At 44.0% G+C, this 23998-nt stretch overlaps 1 protein-coding gene across 2 annotated transcripts in view; it reads right to left on the reverse strand.

The window, feature by feature from the left end:
* The window catches only part of LOC145361448 (dihydropyrimidinase-related protein 2), a 45145-nt gene that overhangs the window by 10164 nt on the left and 10983 nt on the right, over window positions 1–23998 (reverse strand). For both annotated transcript variants that reach the window (XM_080217266.1, XM_080217265.1), the window contains exons 5-9: window positions 17339–17400; window positions 17155–17235; window positions 6243–6311; window positions 3596–3716; window positions 977–1133 (exon numbers count right to left, since the gene is read on the reverse strand). In XM_080217266.1, the coding sequence (XP_080073392.1) occupies window positions 977–1133; window positions 3596–3716; window positions 6243–6311; window positions 17155–17235; window positions 17339–17400 (490 nt within the window). The remainder of the gene's footprint in view (window positions 1–976; window positions 1134–3595; window positions 3717–6242; window positions 6312–17154; window positions 17236–17338; window positions 17401–23998) is intronic.

The following is a 23998-nucleotide window of genomic DNA, read 5'->3' on the forward strand; positions in this document are numbered from 1 at the left end:
CCACTTCTGCAGCTCCAAAAGGTTTTGGGTCAACATGAGGTTGTGAAAGCATGACTTAAATATAAGAATTATTTTTTCTTCCTTTCTCCGCCCTCTGAAGAGAAAGGAGTGGAAAAGTAGAGCAAAACTGGGAAGCAGGGGAGAGGGTATGAACATTTCAGAAATCTCTCCAATTCTCATTACTGTGAAGCTGTCTGACTCACAGTTGATGGAAAAACAAGCTACAAAAATAACCGGGAAGGTGGATGGGGAGCTGATGAAAGGAGAACTTGAGTGCAGTGCAAAGCATCTTCCCGTACACCCAACAATCAACAGTGGACAGCAGAGTGAAACTGTCAGTATTTTTAGAAAGAAAAATGGACCCTTTCATTTTGCAGCCAAGGTTCAATTCACAAACCCCAGGATATCTCACTGAAATAGTCACAAAACTGGGAGCATTCTGACAGAGGGTGAATGTGCCCTTACTTCTTTGCACCCAGTTGCTTATTTCACAAAATACAACCAAGAGGTCCAACTGCTTCAATGAAAAATGCCTTCCTAAATGGATCTTTCAGTGTTTTATGCTATTACTTTATTTTAAATCCTGGTCTTGAATTAAGCATTCAAGATGTGCTTTTACATCCCATTTCTATCTCACACCTCTATAAAAGGTTCCTCTGGGGTCCTTTACTCCACTTTCTGCCCTGTTATAGTCTTGCTCCTCAAATACAGATACAATTTGTATTTACCACTTGTGGTAAATTGGTCCATGCCCAAATTTTCTTTGATTTGGTTAAACTGGCTTTACTTTTCCTACTCATTCACCCAGTGATATCTGAGAGTCTGTCACTATTGATTATGCAGAAAACTTAAACTCTATTTAGTATCAAAATCTTTCAGTTATGGATTTTGCACCAAGCTGTCCCACTTGTGAATTTCAATGTTCAGGATAACATATTATCAGCTAAGATCTGTTGCTCAATAGACTTCCATGTACCAAGATAACAAGGAGTTCAGATAGTCTGGAGTAGTCGGATCGGGACTCAGTGGAGGGGAAGTCACAAAAGCAGCTGCTTTGGCCCAGTTCTTGCTCCAGTAATGAGATCCATCAGTTCCCAGGCTTGCAGTGATCGGTTCTCCATACACCACAGTGCCTGTAGGGAAAAGAGCATATCATTAGCTCTTTTATTTAAATAAAGACTTGAATTGAGAGAAGCTGGTTTACTTTCAAACCCTACTGCCACCTAGAGTTGAATGAGAAAGATGTGCTGTTTTTAGTTGCATTGTTCATGGGTTTACAAGTATTGCATGATTTATGATCAGTTTTATTCTGATCATGCACAAACACATACGCACACAGTGCCAGTTCTTCTGTTCAAATCAATAAATTCCTGGTTAGCAGGGAAAAATTAATTCTCCTGGCAAGTGGGCAGGTAATCAGAGGTCAGGTTTAAAATTATAACCAGAAGAGTTAGAGAAGAAACAAGAAGAAATTCTTCATGCAGAGGACTGTTAAGATCAGGAATATAGATGAAATGTATCAGATTGCACAGGAACTCTCAGAAGGCACTTGAGCATTTTCTTGAACAAGTTTAATTTGCAGAGTTCAATGAAGAAAACCTGGGGTGAGAGACCAAAATTGGACAACTCTTTCAGAGAGCTGGCACAGGGCTGATAGACCAAATAGTCTCATTCTGTGCTATGATGAGTTGTTATTCAAGCCAAAGCTCATGTAAGCTAATGTGGCACCTCGAAAGTACTTGCACAGGCTGCAAAAATCACTATGCGTGTGTGGTCATGCAAAAAAGTTTAAATAGGCCACACACTTAAATACATCACCCGCAGGCTCCACACTAAAAAAGGCACTCACCACAGCTTTGATTCACATCAGCCTGTTCCACAATGTCCCAACTGAAGTAATTCCCCTTAATAAAGAGAACCAGCATAAACAAACCTCATCTGGGAATCCAAGACAGGATAGCAGGCAAGCATATGGGATTGGGACTACTGCATTTTTGGAGCACAAATACCAACAAGGACTGGTTGGGCCAAATGGCCTGTTTCTTTGTTGTCTTTTCTATTGATAGCTGGATCCTAGTTATAGGAAATAACTGTTTACCCAACAGAGGTGGGCATTTCCCCTACAGACAAGAATTGATCTGACTACGTAGTTGATATTGTGCATGGATAACTGTGGGGACTGAGGACAAAGCTCATTGGCTTATTGAAACATCTTAATTACTTTCCTCTTTCAAGTACAATGATCGACTTCTGCTTGCACCATTTTAGCTTTGGAGCAGAACATTTTTTTTCACATCACTACAATTTCCAACAGGTTCACTCTCGCATGCAAATCGAAAAATCGACCTTGAAGCTTGACTTTGATGCTTGAGCACATGACCTCCACTGGCACTTCCTGATTGGAGGGAAGACATGCAACAGTTTTGGGGTTATCTTTGTTAACTTATCAGTCCAGCAAGTGTCCCAAACTGAAGAGGTGCACAAAGTTCTCCTGGTGTCCCGGCTAACATTCTGTCCTCAAACAATACTTTAAAGGAAGGTGGATTGGTCGTTCATCTCGGGTGTCGTCTGTGTTGCACCGTTGATATAAAATGGCTTCTGCATTATTGGCATACTTTAAAATTACTCCATTATTTGGAGATTTGCTGTAATGGGATGATACTGTCAGGCAAGAAGTACTTTTTTTTTGCACTGCTACTAAAGCTACAATGGACACAAAGAGGAACAATCCCAATTTTAAAACAAGTTGACGATCCACAGCAAAGGACCCATTAAGAACATAAGAACATAAGAACATAAGAAATAGGAGCAGGAGTAGGCCATCTGGCCCTTCGAGCCTGCCCCGCCATTCAATAAGATCATGGCTGATCTGTCGTGGCTCAGTTCCACTTTCCCGCCCTCTCCCCATAACCCTTAATCCCCTCTCTTATCAAAAACCCATCAACCCGCTTCTTAAAAATATTTAGCGAGGCAGCCTCCACCACTTCAACGGGCAGAGAATTCCAGAGATTCACCACCCTTTGAGTGAAGAAGTTCCTCCTCAACTCCGTTCTGAACCGCCCCCCCTTTATCTTGAGGCTGTGCCCCCTAGTCCTACTGTCTTTTTTGAGCGGGAAGAGTCTTTCCACCTCTATCCTATCCATCCCATTCATCATCTTATACGTCTCAATGAGATCTCCCCTCATTCTTCTAAACTCTAACGAGTACAAGCCTAGTTTATTCAGCCTCTCCTCATAGCTCAACCCCCTCAACTCCGGTATCAGCCTAGTAAACCTCCTCTGCACTCCCTCCAAGGCCAAAATATCCTTGCGCAGGTGCGGCGCCCAAAACTGCACACAGTACTCCAGCTAAGTGCTTCCAACCCAAATAAATCATGCATTAGATGGAATAACAGATTCCCTCGCTCCCAAACAATAACATTAAGCAAAACTACTGATGAACACTATAACTGGCAATGTTTGATCTTTTGATGTCCAAGTTTTGTGAAGACCTGGAGAAGCAGAGGAGAAACATTCAACTTGCAGGCCTGGAGTTGGTAAATATCCAGGCAATGGGGGTGAAAGAACAAATATTCAGGAGAAGGGCAGATACATACCTTTCTTTCTGGCTTGAGCAATGATATCGGCAGCAGTCTTACTCATTACTTTGGTCACGTAGAGTGGGCAGTTGGTTTGATTTGCAATAGTGATGGCCCGGTTCACTGCTTCTGCTTCAACCTGCAGAGGGAGAAATATGTTGGGACACATGGGGAAAAAAACTTCATACAATCAGATCACCCATGATTTGAACAAACACTGGAGCAGGCTCAAAGGACAGGATTATTTCCTCCTACTTCTATTTCTTATAGTAATCAGCTCTAGTTTTGTTCACACAGAACTGCATTGTATTCACTTGTGGGAGAAAGTCTCATTTCCAAATACTGCTTGAAGCAGAGTAATTCATGAACCAAAAAAAAATCTCAGCAGGGCTGGCAGCATCTGTAAGGAGAGAAAAGAGCTGACTTCGAGTCTCAATGACCCTCTGTCAAAGCTATAAGACATGGAAATAGTATTTGCAATATATTTGCTTTTACGCTTTAACTCTCGAACCAACTATGGTACACTGTGTAACTTAATTAACCAATTTCTACCTGCTCAAAAAACAGTTCTCTAAATTCTGTTGTAATAATCAGTCCACAATGATACACTTCACATTGGCAGCCACTAAATAACACTGAGTTCAGCTTTAACGTCACAACTGTAACTGCAAACTAAGCGCAAGCTACAAGTACACTCTTTGATTATCTCGACCTGTACGACTTTGTCGCCCATTGGGTTTTACAGGACCAACACTTCCAAGGCCTGATCTGAACTCACAACACATATGTAATGATTGTGGGGTCTGTCTCTTTAAGGCAGCACAGCAGAAGAGGGTCATTTGGCTTGAAGGACAAATGGGAACCAAGAGTGAATGATCATTACCCATCAAGCATGCACCAACATCAAACCCACCCAGGTCCTGTTCTATTCCCGTAACCCCGCATATTTACCCTCCTAATCCCCCTAACATTATGGAGCAATTTATCATGGCCAATCAACCTAACCCACATATATTTGGACTCTGAGAGAAAACCAGAGCAGCTAGAGGAAACCCACACAGGCATGGGGAGAATGTGCAAACTCCACACAGACAGTGACCCAAGGCCTGGGTCCCTGGTACTGTGAGGCAGCAGTGCTAACCACTGTGCCCCCATCCCAGAGGGGAAGTCCTCTCTTGGGCAGGTCAGTCACCAATGGAGTGCCCCAGGGATCTGTTCTAGGACCCTTGCTGTTTGTCATTTTCATAAATGACCTAGATGAGGAAGTGGAGGGATGGGTTAGTAAGTTCGCTGATGACACGAAGGTCGGTGGTGTTGTGGATGGTCTGGAAGGATGTCAGAAGTTGCAGCAGGACATAAATGGGATGCAGGACTGGGCGGAGAAGTGGCAGATGGACTTCAACGCGGATAAATGTGTGGTCGTCCATTTTGGCAGAACCAATGGGATGAACGAGTACACTATCAAGGGCAGGAGTCTTAGTAGTGTTGAAGAGCAGAAGGATCTTGGGGTCCGGGTTCACAGGACTCTTAAATCAGCCTCGCAGGTGGAGGAGGTGGTCAAGAAGGCGTATGGTGTACTGGCCTTCATTAATCGAGGGATTGCGTTTCGGAATCGGGAGGTAATGCTGCAACTTTACAAGACCCTTGTCAGGCCTCACTTGGAGTACTGTGCGCAGTTCTGGTCGCCTCACTATAGGAAGGACGTAGAAGCTATTGAAAGGGTACAGGGGAGATTTACAAGGATGTTGCCTGGACTGGGAGGCATGCCTTATGAAGTTAGGTTGAGGGAGCTGGGACTCTTTTCCCTGGAGAGACAAAGGTTGAGAGGCGACCTGATAGAAGTTTATAAAATGTTGAGAGGAATAGATAGGGTGGATTCTCAGAGGCTATTTCCCCGGGTTGAAATGGTCGCTACGAGAGGACACAGATTTAAGGTGCGGGGAGGCAAGTACAGAAGTGATGTTAGGGGTAAGTTTTTCACTCAGAGGGTGGTGAGTGAATGGAATCGGCTGCCGTCAGTGGTGGTGGAGGCAAACTCGCTGGGGTCTTTTAAAAGACTTCTGGATGAGTATATGGGATTTAATGGGATTGGGGGTTACAGATAGGTCTATGGATTGGTAGGTGTTGATGTGATCAGCGCAACTCGTGGGCCGAAGGGCCTGTTTGTGCTGTAGTGTTCTATGTTCTATATGTGAAAGCCTTGTAGTAAACATGTGAGGACTGGAGCAGTGGGGGAGGCTGTTCCAGAGCAGCAAACCCCTTTACATATTTTCTCTTTAGCAATAAAAAATTGTTGTAATTAATTTGTTTGTAATTAAGCCTCAAGTGTCTTGACAAAACCAGAAGTGTGCCACGTGCCACATTATTACAACATTTAAATTACTGACAAACCATCAGAACCAGCATCGTTTGAACTCTTGCTGCCATTTGATGGTCAAGCAACTTGGTAATAGACAATAGAGCAGATGGTTTAAGGTCCCAAGAATAAAATTTCAGTTGGAAGAGTCATGAACTAATGGCTGAACTGAACAAAGTATGTCATGGGTTTCTGCCTCATAACCAGTTATAATGTTGCTTGGTCTCATACAGCAGTAATTGTTTAAACAAAAATCCTGATCCTAAAATCAGGTGGATCAGAATGTTATCCCTGCGTTTCAAAACCTACCTCCTCTGGCCGGCTCAGTACGTGGCCTTCAGGTCCAGTGATACCCAGTGCAAGAATCCTCTGCTGTTCCTGCAATAGGAGGCATGGTGATTAGGAGATGGTGTCACAAACAGTCCATGTATCCCTAAGGGATAATTAATACTAACAGCAGAATCCAGCTCTTATTTCACAGCGAGGAACAAAGGCCAAGTGACATACTCTCACCAAAAAACAAAATCGCACTAAGATTTCTTTATTTCAATCATGGTAAAGTTGACGAATATAAAAAGTGTACTAATATGGACAAGGCAGCCATTACCTGCTAGTGGCGTAAATCCATAAATCAGCAGAAACCATTACCTTCAAGAGGCAGGAATTAATTGGGAGTTGAGGCAGAATTGTTCAACTTTGGTGTTCTTCACTTCTTTCAGCTGTGGCTCTCCAGTTGGGAGCTTGTGGGTTCAAGTCCCAATGCAGAGATTGAGCACAAACATACTGATTAACACTCACAATGTAGTACCCAGGTTGTGCTCCACTGTTGGAACTATCATCCTTCAGATGAGGTATTCAAGCTTTCTTAAGGAGACATAAAAGATTCCATAGCACTACTTCGAAGAGGAGCCAGGGTTGTTTTCCCTGGTCTCTAAGAGAACAAAATGGAACAGTAGATACGAGTATCTAGTCATTATTGCACTGCTGTTTGTGAGAGCCTGCTCTATGCAAATTGGCTGCTCTGTCTCCCACAACAGTGACAACACTTAAGAAGTGTTTTATGGATTATCAAGTGCTGTGAGACATCCTAAAAGTCATGAAAAATAAATTGCAAATTTGAGTCTTTTTGCAAAGTTGAAGAATTGGTACAAGTCACATCAATAAGAAGCACTGAAAATTCAAATTAATTTTACTGGGAAATTTCCTAGAAACAGACAGCTGGCAAGGATGCCATATCCTAAGCCTAATTTTTAAATGCCTTTACACTACATCACCATCATTGGCAATGTCAGTATTTATAGCCTACCATGCTTGCCCTGGAGAAAGTGGTAGTGAGCCATGTTCTTGAGTCTCGAGTCCATGTGGTACAGGTACACCTATGTTGATGTCAGGAAGGAAGTTCCAGGATTTTGACCCAGCAACAGTGAAGAAATGGCAACATCATTCCATGTTAGGATGGTTTGTGACTTGGAAGGTAACTTGCAGCTGGTGGTATTCCCATACACCAGTGACCCTGTCCTTCTTGGCAGCAGAGGTCATAGGTTTGGAGGTTGCTGAAGAAGGAATCTTGCTTCGCTGCTGCATACATCTTTTAGATGGTACATACTGTGATCACTGTGCATTGGTGGTGGAAGGAGTGAATGCTGAAGCTAATGGATGGGGTATCAATGAATGGGGAGATGAGCTTACTTACTCATCATTGAATTCTGAGCTGATGTCCTCCGGAGTAATGGCATTGAATGCCATCAGATTGAAGAATTGCAAATCTAACTCCTTTATTTAAAAGGGCAGGGAGACAAAGTGGGAAACTACAGGCCAGTTAGCCTGACATCTGGCGTGTGGAAAATGATAAAAGTCATTATTCAAGTTGTTCTAGTAGGGCAGTTACAAAAATCCGAGGCAATCAGCAGAATCAACATGGCTTTGTGAAAGGGAAATCACGTTCAACCAATTCATAAGAACATAAGAACATAAGAAATAGGAGCAGGAGTAGGCCATCTAGCCCTTCGAGCCTGCCCCGCCATTCAATAAGATCATGGCTGATCTGTCGTGGCTCAGTTCCACTTTCCCGCCCTCTCCCCATAACCCTTAATCCCTTCTCTTATCAAAAACCCATCAACCCGCTTCTTAAAAATATTTAGCGAGGCAGCCTCCACCACTTCAACGGGCAGAGAATTCCAGAGATTCACCACCCTTTGAGTGAAGAAGTTCCTCCTCAACTCCGTTCTAAACCGCCTCCCCTTTATCTTGAGGCTGTGCCCCCTAGTCCTACTGTCTTTTTTGAGCGGGAAGAGTCTCTCCACCTCTATCCTATCCATCCCATTCATCATCTTATACGTCTCAATGAGATCTCCCCTCATTCTTCTAAACTCTAACGAGTACAAGCCTAGTTTATTCAGCCTCTCCTCATAGCTCAATCCCCTCAACTCCGGTATCAGCCTAGTAAACCTCCTCTGCACTCCCTCCAGGGCCAAAATATCCTTGCGCAGGTGCGGCGCCCAAAACTGCACACAGTACTCCAGCTGCGGCCTCACCAATGCCCTATACAGCTGCAGCAAGACCTCCCTACTTTTATATTCAATCCCCCTCGCTATGAAGGCCAGCATCCCATTCGCCTTCCTGACCACCTGCTGCACCTGCAAGCTGGGTTTTTGCGATTCATGCACAAGGACCCCGAGGTCCCTCTGCACCGTCGCCTGCTGCAGTTTTTCGCCACGTAAGTAATAGTCCTTCCTACCATTCTTCCTACCAAAGTGGACCACCTCACACTTGCCAACATTAAATTCCATTTGCCATTTCCTGGCCCATTCGCCCAGCCTATCTAGATCCTTCTGCAGACTCTCCACACCCTCCGCACAATTTGCCGTTCCCCCAATCTTGGTGTCATCAGCAAATTTCGACACCCTGCACTCGGTTCCCTCCTCCAGATCATCTATATAAATGGTAAATAGCTGAGGCCCCAGCACCGACCCCTGGGGCACCCCACTAGTCACCATCCGCCAATCCGAATAGCACCCATTGACCCCCACTCTCTGCCTCCTATTTGACAACCAATCCTCTATCCACGCTAACACCCTACCCCCAACTCCATGTCCCCTGACCTTCTGCAATAACCTCTTGTGAGGTACCTTGTCAAACGCCTTCTGAAAATCCAGAAAGACCACATCCACCTGCTCTCCTCTATCCACTGCCCTAGACACATCCTCATAGAACTCCAGTAAATTTGTCAGACACGACTTCCCTTTAATGAAACCGTGTTGCGTCCGCCCTATCAAGCAATTCCCTTCAAGATGCCTCGCAATTTCCTGCTTAATGATGGATTCTAACATTTTACCTACCACAGACGTTAAACTAACCGGCCTATAATTCCCCGCCTTTTGCCTGGCACCCTTCTTAAACAACGGCGTAACATTAGCCGTTTTCCAATCTTCCGGCACTTCCCCGGAATCCAGCGACGTCTGGAAAATAACCACCAAGGCATCCACTATCACCTCCGCCATTTCTTTCAGAACCCTCGGATGCATTCCATCCGGTCCTGGGGACTTGTCCACAATCAGCCCCTCCAGTCTGTCGAGCACCACCTCTCTAGTAACAGTAATGTCATTAAGACCCTCCATTCCTACCACCTTTCCATCGCTAACACCCGGCAAATTATTCACGTCCTCCTCCGTGAAGACAGAAACAAAAAAGTTATTCAAGACCTTCGCCATATCCCCATCCCCTACCACTAGCTCCCCTTTCTCATCCTCTAAAGGACCAACGTTCACCCTAGCCAGCCTCTTCCTTTTTATATATTTATAAAAACTCTTGCTATCCTTTTTTATATTAAGTGCTAGCCCAGCTTCATAGCTTCTCCTACCCTCCTTTATCAACTTCTTTGTCAATCTTTGTTGACATTTAAACCTTTCCCAATCCTCTTCTCGCCCACTGCTCTTAGCTACTCTAAATTCCTCCGCTTTTAATTTAACACTTTCCTTCACCTCCTTCGTTATCCACGGCTTATTACCTCTCTTCCTACTGTCCTTTTTAACCATCGGAATAAATTTCTGCTGAGCACCAAGAAAGATCTCCTTAAAGATCCTCCACTGCTCCTCAGCAGACCTACCTTCCAACACATTCCCCCAGTCCACATTCGCCAATTCTTCTCTCATCCTACCGTACTCCCCTCTATTCAAACAAAGGACGCGTGTCCGGGAACCCACTTTCTCCTCCTCCATCTGCACCAGAAACTCCACCATACAATGATCACTCTCTCCAAGAGGATCCTTCACCGCAAGGTCCCTAATTCTACCCGCCTCATTACATAGCACCAGATCCAAGATAGCTTGCTCCCTCGTCGGCTCCAACACACACTGTTCAAGGAAATTATCCCGACAGCATTCCAAGAACTCCTCCTCGAGCCCACCTCGTCCAACATGGGTCGACCAATCAATATGCAGATTGAAATCTCCCATAACTACTGCCGTCCCATTTCTGCACGCCGCACTTATTTGCGTGTTAACAGCCCGCCCCACCTCCAGATCATTATTCGGGGGCCTATAGACGACACCCACCAGCGTCTTCCTCCCTTTGCTGTTCCTAATCTCCACCCACAACGATTCCACTTTCTGCTCTTTGGCTCCGATATCATCCCTTGCTACCACCTTGATACTATCCTTAATCAGCAGAGCTACGCCACCCCCTCTTTCCTCCTGCCTATCCTTCCTAAACACTTGATAGCCCTGTACATTCATCTCCCAGTCCCTGTCACCTTGCAGCCACATCTCTGTAATGGCCACCAGATCGTATCCATTTGTGTCGATCTGCGCCACCAGCTCATCCACTTTATTCCGAATGCTTCGTGCATTCAGATAAAGCGCTTTCATCCCAGCCTTCACCTGGACCCTATTTGCCGTAACGCCACCAATTGGGACATCCTCGGCCTCTTCCCTTACCTGTACCCTATCCTTAACTTTAGACCTCGTAGCGTCACCTACCCTCGCACCCTCCCCCCCCCTAATTAGTTTAAAGCCCTGTCTACAGTCCTCTTTACTCGATTCGCCAACACTCTGGTCCCAGCACGATTCAGACCAACCCCATCCCGCCCGAACAAGTCCCACCTACCCCAATACTGGTGCCAATGCCCCATAAATTCGAACCCATTCCTCCCACACCAATCCCTGAGCCACCCATTCACTTCCTTTATCCTGTCAACCCTACGCCCGTCTGCACTCAGTTCAGGCAGTAGCCCAGAGACGACCACCTTGTCGGTTCTACTTTTTAATTCCATTCCCAGCTTCTCATACTCCCTCCGCAGATCCTCAGTCCGCACTTTGCCTACGTCGCCGGCACCCACATGTACTACAACGACCGGGTTCTCACCCTCCCACTCCAGGTTCCTCTGCAGCCCAGCTGTGACATCCTGTACCCGAGCACCAGGCAGACAACACACCCTTCTGTGCACTTTGTCATTGTGACAAAGGACAGTGTCAATACTCTTCACCCCACTATCTCCAATCACTACTACGTTCCTTTTCCCCTTCTCTTTGCCTATGTCCTGCTGCATCACTGTACCGTGTGCAGTTTGCTCACCAACCTCACCTGCCTTGTCCTCTTCCAGACTGGAAGCAAGAACCTCAAACCTGTTATGCAGATTAAGAGGCTGAGGCCTCCGCTCCTCACCCCCCTTCCTCCTCCTCCCAGCAGCCCCCTTTTGTCCCTGACCCTTAGATTTAGCCAGTCTAGGGGCACCCTCTCTCCCCCTGATGAGCCTCAGTGTCTGTAGCTCAGAGGCCAGCTCATCCACCTTGAGCTGGAGCTCCTCCAGCAACCTGCACTTACTGCAGACATGGTCACTGGGAAGGACCCTGGGGTCTGCCAGTTCCCACATCATACACAAACCACACATCACATGCCCCTCCATTATTCACTGTAATTTTTTATGGGAAAAAATTTTTTTTCCTTGTTTTTTTTCAAACAAACTCACCTGGCCTTTTTTCCCTCAAGCCCTTTTTGATATTAAGCCCTATTAACTCACTCTGCTTCCCCTCACTCCGCTGCCCGCTCAGACGCTGCCCGCTGTCTACACCAGGCCTCCTTTTAAACCTGGCGCTGATTTAAAGCAGGCTGGTCCACAAATGCCTTTTCACCACACCCTCAGAATTCTTAAAGCAGTAAATACAATAAATAAATGCTTTAAACAGTTCTACAAAGAGTAAAGTGCTTTAAACTTATTTTAAACAGGTTTTTAACAGGTAAAATCTTAGCTCTGTCTCTCTCTCTCTCAGCTCCAGCAAACAATTCACTGGAGTTCTTCAAAGAAATTACATGTGTTGTGGAGAAAGGGGAATGCACTGTATTTAAATTTCCAGAAGGCATTTGGTAAGGAGCCACATCAATGGTTATTGCAGAAAATAAAAACACATGATGCAGGAATTAACATATTGGCATGGAGTGAAGACTGGCTGGCTAACAGAAAATAGAGTAGGCACAAATGTGTCCATTTCTGGTTGGCAGGAAGCAACGAGTGGTGTGCCACAGGGATCACTGCTGGGACCTCAACCTGTGTACATATACATATATACACATGACTTAGATGAAGGAACCAAAGGTATGGTTGTGAAATTTGCTGATGACACAAAAATTGGTAGGGAAGTGAATTGTGAACGGGATGCAAGGCAGGTACAAAGTGACACAGATAGGTTAAGCGAATGGGCAAAGATCTGGCAAATGGAGTATAATTGAGAAAAATGTGAAGAGGTTCATTTTGGCAGGAAATATAAAAAGAAGGCTGTGAGATCTGAGATTCAGAGGGATGTGGGTGCCCCTACGTATGAATCACAAAAAACTAGTACGCAAGAACAACAAGTAATTAGAAAGCTAATTAAATGTCACTGTTTATAGTGAGGGGGAATGATAACCAAAGTTCGGGGGGTTATGCTTCAGTTGTACAGATCATTGGTGAGAACACATGTGGAGTATTGTGTATCATATTGGTTGCCTTATTTAAGGAAAGATGTAAATGTGCGGGAAGCAGTCCAGAGAAGGATTATTAGACTAACACTAGAAATAGGCATGTAGACTCATGATGAAAAGTTGGACTGGTTTGGCATATGGTCACTCGAGTTAAGAAGGATGAAAGGCAACTTGGCTGAAACATACAACATCCTAAGGGGTACTGACAGGGTGCATCTGAGAGGAGATTTCCTCTTGTCAGAAAATCTGGAACCAGGATCACTGTTTAAAAACAGCTCATTTAAGAAAACAATGAGAAGTGAGTGTTTGGAACTCAAAAGGCAGTGAAAGCAGAGTTGTTGAATATTTTAAAGGGAGAGCTAGATGGATTCTTGATTAATAAGGGGTGAAAGCAGGAATGTGGAGTTGAGGTTACAAGAGATCTTATGAACCGCAGAGCAGATTTGACGGGCTGAAGGACCATTCCTACCTCTAAATCACATGTTCATATGTCAAGGGGAGATGTTAGATTTTCCCATCCTGGAGTTGGTCTGATACTCGTATGGAGCAAACATTACCTGATATTGAACCAATGACGTGCATGAAGGGGCCAGACATTACGGTAGCTAAATGTGCTGATGACAGAAAGATAAGTAGATTGTCAAGAGGACATAAAGGTCTACAGTGGAATTTAGACAGATTAACAGATTTGACAGATAAGGTGGGAAAATATAAACTTATCTACTTGGGCAGAAAGTGTGAAAATGCAGTATGTATTTGAATGGAAAGAGACTGCAGAACTGTGCAGCACAGACCAGGCAGGGGTGAAACCAGAATCTCCTGGCTGGAATATAGTTCCTGGTCAATGGCTAAGTCAAGTATCAGATCAAGCCCAAGGTCAGGTGCATACCTTATCTTGTCCCCTTGGATCTTGTTTGCCCCGTTTGTGAGGACTGTGAATTGGATTTAATTTGAATTTGGTTTTTGAATCAGGTAAGGAGATGGATTCAGGTCTGCTCGGACAGCTCCATGCATTGGCTTTTTAACTTGAAGAATGGAGGAACTTTAAGAAAGGTAGAAGAATATATTTTTTTAAAAACTGTACAGTGGAGATGCATCTGCATGTCCTAGTACATGACTCACAAATGTTGGTATGCAAATACAGCAAGAGATTAGCAAGGTAAATGGAACGTTGGCATTTACTATGAAGAGATTTTAGTATATACAAGTTGGGAAATGTTGCTGCAGCTGATAGAGCTTTGGTGAGGTCTCATCTGGAGTTTTGCGTACAGTTTTCACTTCCTCTCTTAAAAGATGTAATTACATTAGAAGCACTTCAGAAAAAGTTTCCTCAACTGATTCCCAGGATGAAGGGTTATCTTACGAGGAAAGCTTGTGCAGGTTGGGACAAAATTGGAATCTGAAGGAAAAAGAAGTGATCTCACTGAAACATACATGTGAAGGGACTTGGAAGGATGAGGTGATATTTTCTGCTGTGGAAGGAGTCTAGATAAGGCACACAGTTTAAAAATTAGAGGTCTCCCATTTAAGACTGATATCAGGGGAAATTGCATCTTTCAAACAATCATTAGTTTGCAGAATTCCCTTTCTCAGAGAGCAGTGGAAGCTGGGTCACTGGAAATAATCAAGGCTGAGTTCCTGGGCTTCAGATCAACAGGGGAGTCAAGGGTGATGGAGGGCAGACAGAATTGTGGAGTTGGGGACACAGCCATGATCTTATCAAATTGCAGAGCAGATACAAGGATCCACATTGCTGACTCCTGCTCCAAGTTCTTAGTTGCTCAGTATTCTGACCTGATGATGGAGGAAAGGCCCATTGATGAAGAAGCTGAAGACGGTTGGGAATAGGACACCATCCTGATGAACTCCTGTTGTGATGTCCTGGGGTTGAGGGCACTGGCCTTCAAAACCATAACCCATCTCCCTTTGTGCTCAGCATGACTCTGAAAATGGAGATTTTCCACTGATTTACACTATCTTCAATTTTGACAGAGTTCTTAATGATTGGGTCAAATGCTGCCTTGATGGCCACTGTAGTCGCATTCATCTCTCCTCTGGAATTCCTGATCCTCTGTGCTCCAACATTCCTTTCTCACAGGTCATCCTGACTTGATGTAAAGTTGTCCATTGGAAGCAGTTGTTAATATATCTTCCTTGATCCAGGCAACAGAACATCAAGTGAACTAAATAGGTTTGTAGAATTATAAAACAGATTTGCTATCACTCTTTGTCAGTAAAATACTGACGGATACAAACACACAATAGGTAGGAATTCAAGACCCACTCCTGAATCTACGAGGAAATTTAGAGAAAATGCAAGAGAAATATTTCAGGTGGAGATTGTTTGATGCAACGTCCAGGAATCTAACATTTCTCTTCAATTCTTATTTGAGTTGGAGGAATGGCTGACAATCAAAATTATAATGTATAGCTGTTTCCTATCTTTCACAAACAGCCCTCATATCTTAGACACCAGAAACTATATTTAAATACCATGACTGTTACATTGGCAAATACAGCAATGAGATTAATGTAAGCTGGCTGGTTTCATGGTCTTTTTTGAAGAAAGACTGCTGACCCTGAGACTGGAAGACTTCATTGCTCTGCCTTTCACCAATTAATATTATGGAACTTCAACAGTTCCCTCAAACAACATGTTTACCTTGAAAGGTCACACATCCAGTGTTGTAGTAGCTTGTCACAACTGCATTGGAGAGTCAACGAGGATGAAATGCCCAGGTTTCAGAACAGGCCTTGAAACCATACCTGCTACGCATTTAGTCATTCTGTCATTTGAAGGAAAACGTAGCTTGTAACTGATTTCTGTCAACAACTTCAATCTTTCCTCATGGCAGCAGCATGGACCAGTTTGGCTGGAGATTGAATTTTATCAGTGATTGCTGTACGCCAGTGTCTGAGGGTGTGGGGCTGGAGGTGATCAGAGAGATTGGGAAAGATGACAACATGAAAGGCTTTGAAAACAATTATGAGAATTTTAAAAATCGAGCTGCTGCTTGTAGGTTACCAGGCACAGGGGTGATGGATAAACTAGACTTGGTGCTCGTAAGGATATGGGGAGCAGAGTTTTGGATGAGCTCAAACTTACTTAGAGTAGCATGTTGCAGGTCAACCATGAGTGACTTAGAATAATCAAGTCTAGAAGTAACAAAGGCATGGCTAGGGTTTCAACAATAGATGAGCTCAGGTAGGGATGGAATCAGGCAATGCTACAGAGGTGCAAGTTGACAGTCTGAGTGATAGCACGCATGTAGTTTGATACTCAACTCAGGATCAAGGCTACAAACAAGATCTGCTTCAGTGGGATTGAGTGGCTATGGAGCTTGGGGCCAATCAATGTGAGCAGCCTCTGGATGAAGCACAAAAAACCTCAGGCAGTTGTCTTGCTCAGCACAATGCCACCGCTACCTTTACTGTTTTCAATAAAAAGCAGCATTTTTCCAAAGGTCGAGAAAGGCACTCTCTTCCTTTATTTCCAAGCAGTCTCTTATGAAAATCAGTTGACGAAGTATTATGTCTGAGTGTCAGGTCCAGCATTTTACAGACATGAGCTCAGGCTGGGAATCCCAAATCTGGTCTCAGCCATTCCAGTCAGAAATAAAATTTGTTTCTCTGAATCTTGTCACTGTACAACATCAAGCTCAAATGTGGTTTTGTTGTTAAACAGGCTAGTTGGTATCAAAGGAAGTTTCTCAGAGCTACCCTTAAGTTGTGACAGGTTCACCCATTGCAAACTTGAGTTCCATCATTAAAATTTCTAATGTTTGATGGAATTAACCCTTTAATAGCAGAATCTATTTGTTAATGTTTAATTCATCCTACACCATGAAAACTATTTGGAATAAAGTTATTCAGAAGCATTCAGTATGTGTCATGAAACACCCTCACTGGTGCCAAGTTATGAAATAATTTCCTATACACTCAGTTCCATTTATAAACATGGAGCCAAGGCAGGTTTAGGTTGTTTAGATACGGATCTGAAATTTATGATGCAACAAGCTCAAGGGGCTGAAATGCCTTGCTCCTGTTCACAGACTCCAATGAATCACAACAAGGGCAAACTCAATTTCACTGAGAGTTATGTATCAAGAGACCATTCAAGTCAGGTTGGATTGGACTTCAATGCAAATTTATAATGTCCAATTACTGGCTGCTTAACTCATTGTGCTACAAAATGGCACACTCTGAATGCAACCTCAATTGAGTTGAACAGTATTTAATGCTTATGGTGTCATCGCAACAAGAATACCTCAGCAATAATATCACCATTCTCAGCATGAACTTGAGCAATGGCACCCATATCACGGATTGCACTCAGGGCTTCATACATCTGCAAGTAAACACAGACAAACAACAAAAAAGTTATTGTGATAAACTGAACAGGGGAGCACTTTTTTCCCCAGTAGATCTCAGCTATGTCATTGGTGCCTTACCTGGGCATCAGAGAGTTGGTAACGATCTTTATAAGCCATGTAGACAAGGAAGGAGTTAACACCTGATGGAAAGGATCAGAAAGCTGTAAGTTTTTTGAGTTCACTATGTTCCATCCATAACAAGACATAATCCTGACTTTGAGGAGATTGGCTGCCAGATCATGGGAGATAAGTATGATTTAAATGAAGATCTTTTCCGAGGCAGACCCTGACTGCCAGAACTTAACGTTCAACTGCCTGACCAAATTTATTTTAAACACATCATTCCACAGTACAAGAAGTTAAGGCATGGCCCCCGCACAAGGTTAAGTAAGTGGCACATGCTATATCACAGATTACATAATAAGGTGTATACATCCAACTCAATATGCTTGGGTGGAAGCAGTCAATCACAAGGCTGGAGCCATTCCTTATCAGGGGCATCTGGTGCCCTCGTGCTAAATTAACTGTGGAGACTCTGTTTGGACTTACTGAAAGGTAGCTGCTATTTTATGTCATACGACAGCACAATGTTTAGACTAACAAGTGTTCTCTATAATTTATAGATTGAATGTCGTTTGTTTAAGCTCCTGGTCAGAAACCTTGAAACTGAACATACAACATTAACTAATTCTGCTTATATTGTGCCTTTAAGTAAACTTTCTCAAGGCATTTCATTGGACTTTTACATAAAACAAACTTTAACATGAAGCCATATAAGGTGCTAAAACAGTTGGCCAAAAGCTCGATCAGATGCAGCACCTTAAACAAGGAGAGAAGAGAATGCAAAGCTGAAGGAGATAATTCCAAAGCTTACAGAGTTAGAAAATATCAAAGCCTTGGAGGGATTTGAAAACAAAGATAAGAATTTTAGAATTGAGGTATGTCAAACAAGAAGGCAATGCAGCAGGCACAGGGGTGGACAAATAAATAAAGCTTAATAACAGCAGAAAATGCTGGAAAAAGTCAGCAAGTCTGACAACATCTGTGGAGAGAAAATAGAGTAAAAAGTCTGACAACACCAGGTTTTAGTCCAACCGATTTATTTGATAGTAAACTCACAAGCTTTCGAGGGGACTCCCTCTTCGTCAGGTGAATGGAGAGTTCTGGCCTCGGACAGAGCACATAAAGCACAGACAGTTTAGAGATTACTGATTAGAATGCGAATCTTTACACCTAACCTGCTGTTCAAGTCTTAAAGTGGCTGACAATGTGTGTGGCAGGAGCACTGATCACAGGTTAAAGAGATGTGTGTTGTCTCCAGACAGCACAGTGAGTGAGATTTTGCAAACCCAGGCAAGTCACGGGGGTTACAGATACTACGATATGAACCCAAGATCCCTGTTGAGACCGTCTTCATGTGTGCGGAACTTGGCTATCAGTCTCTGTTCAGCGACTCTGCGCTGTCGTGTGTCGTGAAGGCCGCCTTGGAGAACGCTTACCCGAAGGTCAGAGGCTGAATGCCCGTGACCACTGAAGTGTTCACCAACACGAAGGGAACAGTCTTGCCTGGTGATGGTTGAGCGATGTTCATTCATCCGTTGTCGTAGCGTCTGCATGGTGTCCCCAATGTACACTGGGGAGACTGTTCCCTTCCTGTTGGTGAACACTTCAGTGGTCACGGGCATTCAGCCTCTGACCTTCGGGTAAGCATTCTCCAAAGCGGCCTTCACGACACACGACAGCGCAGAGTCGCTGAGCAGAGACTGATAGCCAAGTTCCGCACACGAGGACGGTCTCAACAGGGATCTTGGGTTCATGTCGCACTATCTGTAACCCCCATGGCTTGCCTGGGTTTGCAAAACCTCACTCACTGTACTGTCTGGAGACAATACACATCTCTTTAACCTGTGATCAGTGCTCCTTCCACACACATTGTCAGCCACTTTAGGACTTGAACAGCAGGTTAGGTGTAAAGATTTGCATTCTAATCAGTAATCTCTAAACAGTCTGTGCTTTATATGCTCTGTCTGAGGCCAGAACTCTCCATTCACCTGACGAAGAGGGAGTCCCCTCGAAAGCTTGTGAGTTTACTATCAAATTAATCGGTTGGACGAAAACCTAGTGTTGTCAGACTTCTTACTGTGTTTACCCCAGTCCAACGCTGGCATCTCCACATCATGAGAGAAAATAGAGTCAGCATTTCAAATCAGGATAGCCATTCGTCAGAGCTTTAGACAAAGAAAATCGAAGTAGAATTTATAACACAAGGATGGAGGGGGGCTATGGTGATGATAAAGTGTGACAAAGGTGCTAAGAGTATCCATAAAGAGATCGCAATTTGCCAATGGCAGAACAAAGGATCCGATTGTCACAGGACAACATGAGAAAGTGACAGTTGGCCCTGGGACGTGTGTGTCTGTGTGCGTGGAAGACAAGATGGAGAACAAGACTTCAGAAGCGGAAAAGTAAAAATAATACAAAGTAATAAAAACGGATGGATAAGATGAAAAGAGGAAATTAATATAAATGGAAATAGGGTGGTAGAGGAGAGAGTTCATGCCCTAAAGTTGATGAACTTAATGTTACTTACAGAAGGCTGTAAAGTGCCAATTGGAAGAGGAGGTGCTGTTCCTCTAGTTTTTGTTGGGCTTCCTTTGAACATTGCAAAACGCCAAGGATGGCTATGTGGACAGGATAGCAGGGTGATGAAATGGTAAGCCACAGGAAGGTCTGGGTCCTGCTGGTGGGCAGATCTAAACATCTCCACAGAAATTTGACTTAAAACATTGGCTCTATACTCTCACCACGGCTACTATCAGACCTGAGTGTTTCCAGCATTTTCTGTTCTTGTTTCCGCTTCCAGCATCCACCGTACTTTGCCTTTGATAACAGCAGAGTTTTGTGTAAACGTGCAAGATGGAATGTTCGCCAAGGGAACACTGAAGTGGTCAAGTATGTTTCTGATCACAAAATCAAAAATGGTAAAACCAGAGGTGGCAATTTCAACTGTAAGCTCATGATCTCACTGTGTTTTATTCTTCACAGTGGTAAAACCAGTGTCAGAGCAGACGTGTTCAAAACATACTCGTTCATATTTTTCCCCTTCTCATCCTGTCCTTGTTGTATTGGCGCCTGCCCAGATACAATTCCAGAGCATCAGCAAATCACTTCATGGAACAAGATTTGATTAATGACAGAACCTGCACTTTGAAGGACTTTCTGTGACTCACTGGCTGAACTGTCAAGGCTATTTGATTCCTCTTCTTCACTCACTCAAGGTTTTCTGCTACCTTCAATCTCTTGCATCATTTTTCCATTCAATCAGGTAATGGATGGCATTCACTGGGGCCACTAAAGAACAACCCAGCACGGGAAACAGCCCTTCGGCCCAACTAGCCCCTAATGGGAATCCGGTGGCCCGTTGAATCAGGCCCAAAGCGCCAATCAGATGAATAGTTAGAAATCCTCATCTGCATTTAAGTATTGGACTGGAAGTTCGATTCAACAGGTCCGCCACTGATGCAGCTGTCACCCAGCCATCCAGCGGGAAGTCCATAGGCCAGGCTTGGGTCAGGAACTGATAAACCTGGATCTGCCACCTCCGGCTGGGGGTCTCATGGCTGCATTTGTCCTTGCTCCTTGGGAAAGGTGCAGTTCACTTTCAGGATGGTGATTTCAGACATCATTCTTGGAAGGTGTTCATTATTGTCTCTGTTCTTTAAACTGTGAAGTGCCCTGGTCACTTTGATATCCATGCCCCAGGGACAGATGGAAGCCTTCAAAATCACTGCCACATTCCATTGCAAGTTAGGGATTGAGGCAGTGTTAAAAGACGTCTAAAGTGCTCTTATAGAAATGGCCTGTCAGGACTCCCCAGCAGAACCCCTTGCTTCCTCTTATAGGTACAGCTGTCCTAAAACCTCTTGGAAGTGCTTTGATGGTCAGTTTCACTGGGGAGTTCTTTTAACACAAAGAGTAGTTTCTGCTGTTTGGATTGGCTGTTTAACTCAATGCATATTTAAACATGCTAATGGAGAATTCCATCTGACAGTGTTGCTTACGCCAGCAGTTTTCCCGCTCACCACAGTGCTTAGAGCGAAAATGAGAGAATCTTGGCCAATATCTTTTCCAGTTATTTTGAAAGTGATTGATCCAGATATTTCACAAATTAAAGCATGGATTTAAAATTCTGTGTCTTTTTTGCATTATTTGGATCAAGTTATGCTCTGATAAGTTTTTCAGCTGATCCTTTTTTAAATCAGCATGAAGTGAGCATCACAGCTCAAACCCTGGTCCCTCCCAGTTATAAAGCCTTGAGTTGATGAGCTCCACTATTTCCAGGCAGTTGTAAAAAAGGTGACAGGCAATTGTTGCACATAATCTTGAATTGTGTGCAAATCTACGGAATCATGCCATCCTTAGTTTATTAATTCCTCAAATTGACAGAAGGAGCAGTTCAGTTCAATCTGACGACAGGCCAAGCAAATGCTCCAGTTGCAACTTTAACAGATTCACAGGACATCGTTACAGGAGGATATAGTCAGGCTGGGCAGATCAGTGGCAAACTAAATTCAATCTGGATATGTGTCAGGTGGTACAATTGGCAGGACAAACAAGGCAAGGAATATATGATGATAGGCAGGACCCTTGGAAGCACTGAGGGGAACAATGTTCCCTTAAGGTCGCAGGGCAGGTGGATAAAATAGCTCAGACATTTGGTGTATTTACCTTTCTTAGCCACAATGTAGAGTTTCAAGGCAGAGAGATTATGCTGGAACTGTATAAAACTTTGATTATGCCACAGCTAGTGCAGTTCTGGAATCCATGTTTTCCGAGGGATATAATAGTATTAGTAATGATGAAGACAAGATTTACCAGGATGTTCTCAGCAGATTTCTGACAAAGGGTCAATCTGTCTCAAAACGTTGGCTCTATTCTCCCTCCACAGATGCTATCAGACTTGTTGAGATTTTAAAGCATTTTTATTTCCAGATTCCAGATCCGCTTTTACCAGGGTGATGCCTGGGCTGAAAAGTTTTAGTTTGGATAGAATGAGGTTGTTTTCCTTGGAGCAGAGGAGACTGAGGTGGACACGATTGAGAATTATAAATTTATGAGGGGCATAAACAGACAGGAAGAAATCTTTCCCCTTGGTCGAGGGATCAATGTCTGAGAGACACAGGGTTTAAGTAAGAGGCAGGAGTTTTCTTTTGGAGGGGGAGGGGGTGGGGGAGATGCGGAATGTGAGGAAAACCCTTTTCATCCAAAAGGTGGTAGGAGTTTAGATCACTGCCTGAAAGCTAGGTGAAAACATAGAACTGCATAACATTTAAAGAGCAGTCAGATGTGCATTTCTGATGCTAAGGCACAGACCAGGTGGTGAAAAACAACTTGAGAATAGCTGGATGGTTTCTCTTTGACAGGTGCAGACATGATGGGCTGAAGGGCCTTTTCTGTGCTGTATACTTGTATGACTATGATTATCTGTCAACTCTTTCTTGAATCGTGCTTTACTATGTTTATACAAGTTCTAGCCAGTCTCCACATCTGATCCGTGCGCTCATATTTCTGAGTCTGGTCAATGAGCATCAACAAGCTATTTAGGCAGAGTGCATCACAACCAAGCCTAATTCTGTCCTTCCCTGAAGTCCCTGCTTTTCAGTGGAAATCACTGGACAGTGAACAAAAGGCACAAATTCTGTCTGGCTTCCTCCCTCTCCCAACACTCCTGTGTTTCACAGGTTCTGAATTGCTACTGTGTCACCTGTACTTCCCCAGCTATCAGAGATGGGGGCCTGGGACCTTGCTGCTTTTTGTGTATTTATTCACCAACCCATACAAGGAATTACAAATGAAAACACGAACTACTATAAAGCTCAACATGTCCAGCAGCATTGGGAAGCAAGAAACAGAATTTACATTTCCATCCATGTGACTCCTCTTCACAACTGAAGAGAGGGAGAAATGTCATGGATTTGAGATTGTTGAAGAGAGGGTGTGCAGCAAACTACAAGCTCAGAGATAGGTGGTTGCTGGGAAGAAATTTGACAAAGATGTCACAGATACAAGAAGAAGTCTCACAACACCATAAGAACATAAGAAATAGGAGCAGGAGTAGGCCATCTAGCCCTTCGAGCCTGCCCCGCCATTCAATAAGATCATGGCTGATCTGTCGTGGCTCAGTTCCACATTCCCGCCCTCTCCCCATAACCCTTAATCCCCTCTCTTATCAAAAACCCATCAACCCGCGTCTTAAAAATATTTAGCGAGGCAGCCTCCACCACTTCAACGGGCAGAGAATTCCAGAGATTCACCACCCTTTGAGTGAAGAAGTTCCTCCTCAACTCCGTTCTAAACCGCACCCCCCCCCCCTTTATCTTGAGGCTGTGCCCCCTAGTCCTACTATCCTTTCTGAGCGGGAAGAGTTTCTCCACCTCTATCCTATCCATCCCATTCATCATCTTATACGTCTCAATGAGATCTCCCCTCATTCTTCTAAACTCTAACGAGTACAAGCCTAGTTTATTCAGCCTCTCCTCATAGCTCAACCCCCTCAACTCCGGCATCAGCCTAGTAAACCTCCTCTGCACTCCCTCCAAGGCCAAAATATCCTTGCGTAAGTACGGCGCCCAAAACTGCACACAGTACTCCAGCTGCGGCCTCACCAATGCCCTATACAGCCGCAGCAAGACCTCCCTACTTTTATATTCAATCCCCCTCGCTATGAAGGCCAGCATC

This window comes from Carcharhinus amblyrhynchos, chromosome 34 (assembly GCF_965287045.1).
Source record: "Carcharhinus amblyrhynchos chromosome 34, sCarAmb.v2.hapA, whole genome shotgun sequence".
NCBI lineage: Eukaryota > Metazoa > Chordata > Chondrichthyes > Carcharhiniformes > Carcharhinidae > Carcharhinus > Carcharhinus amblyrhynchos.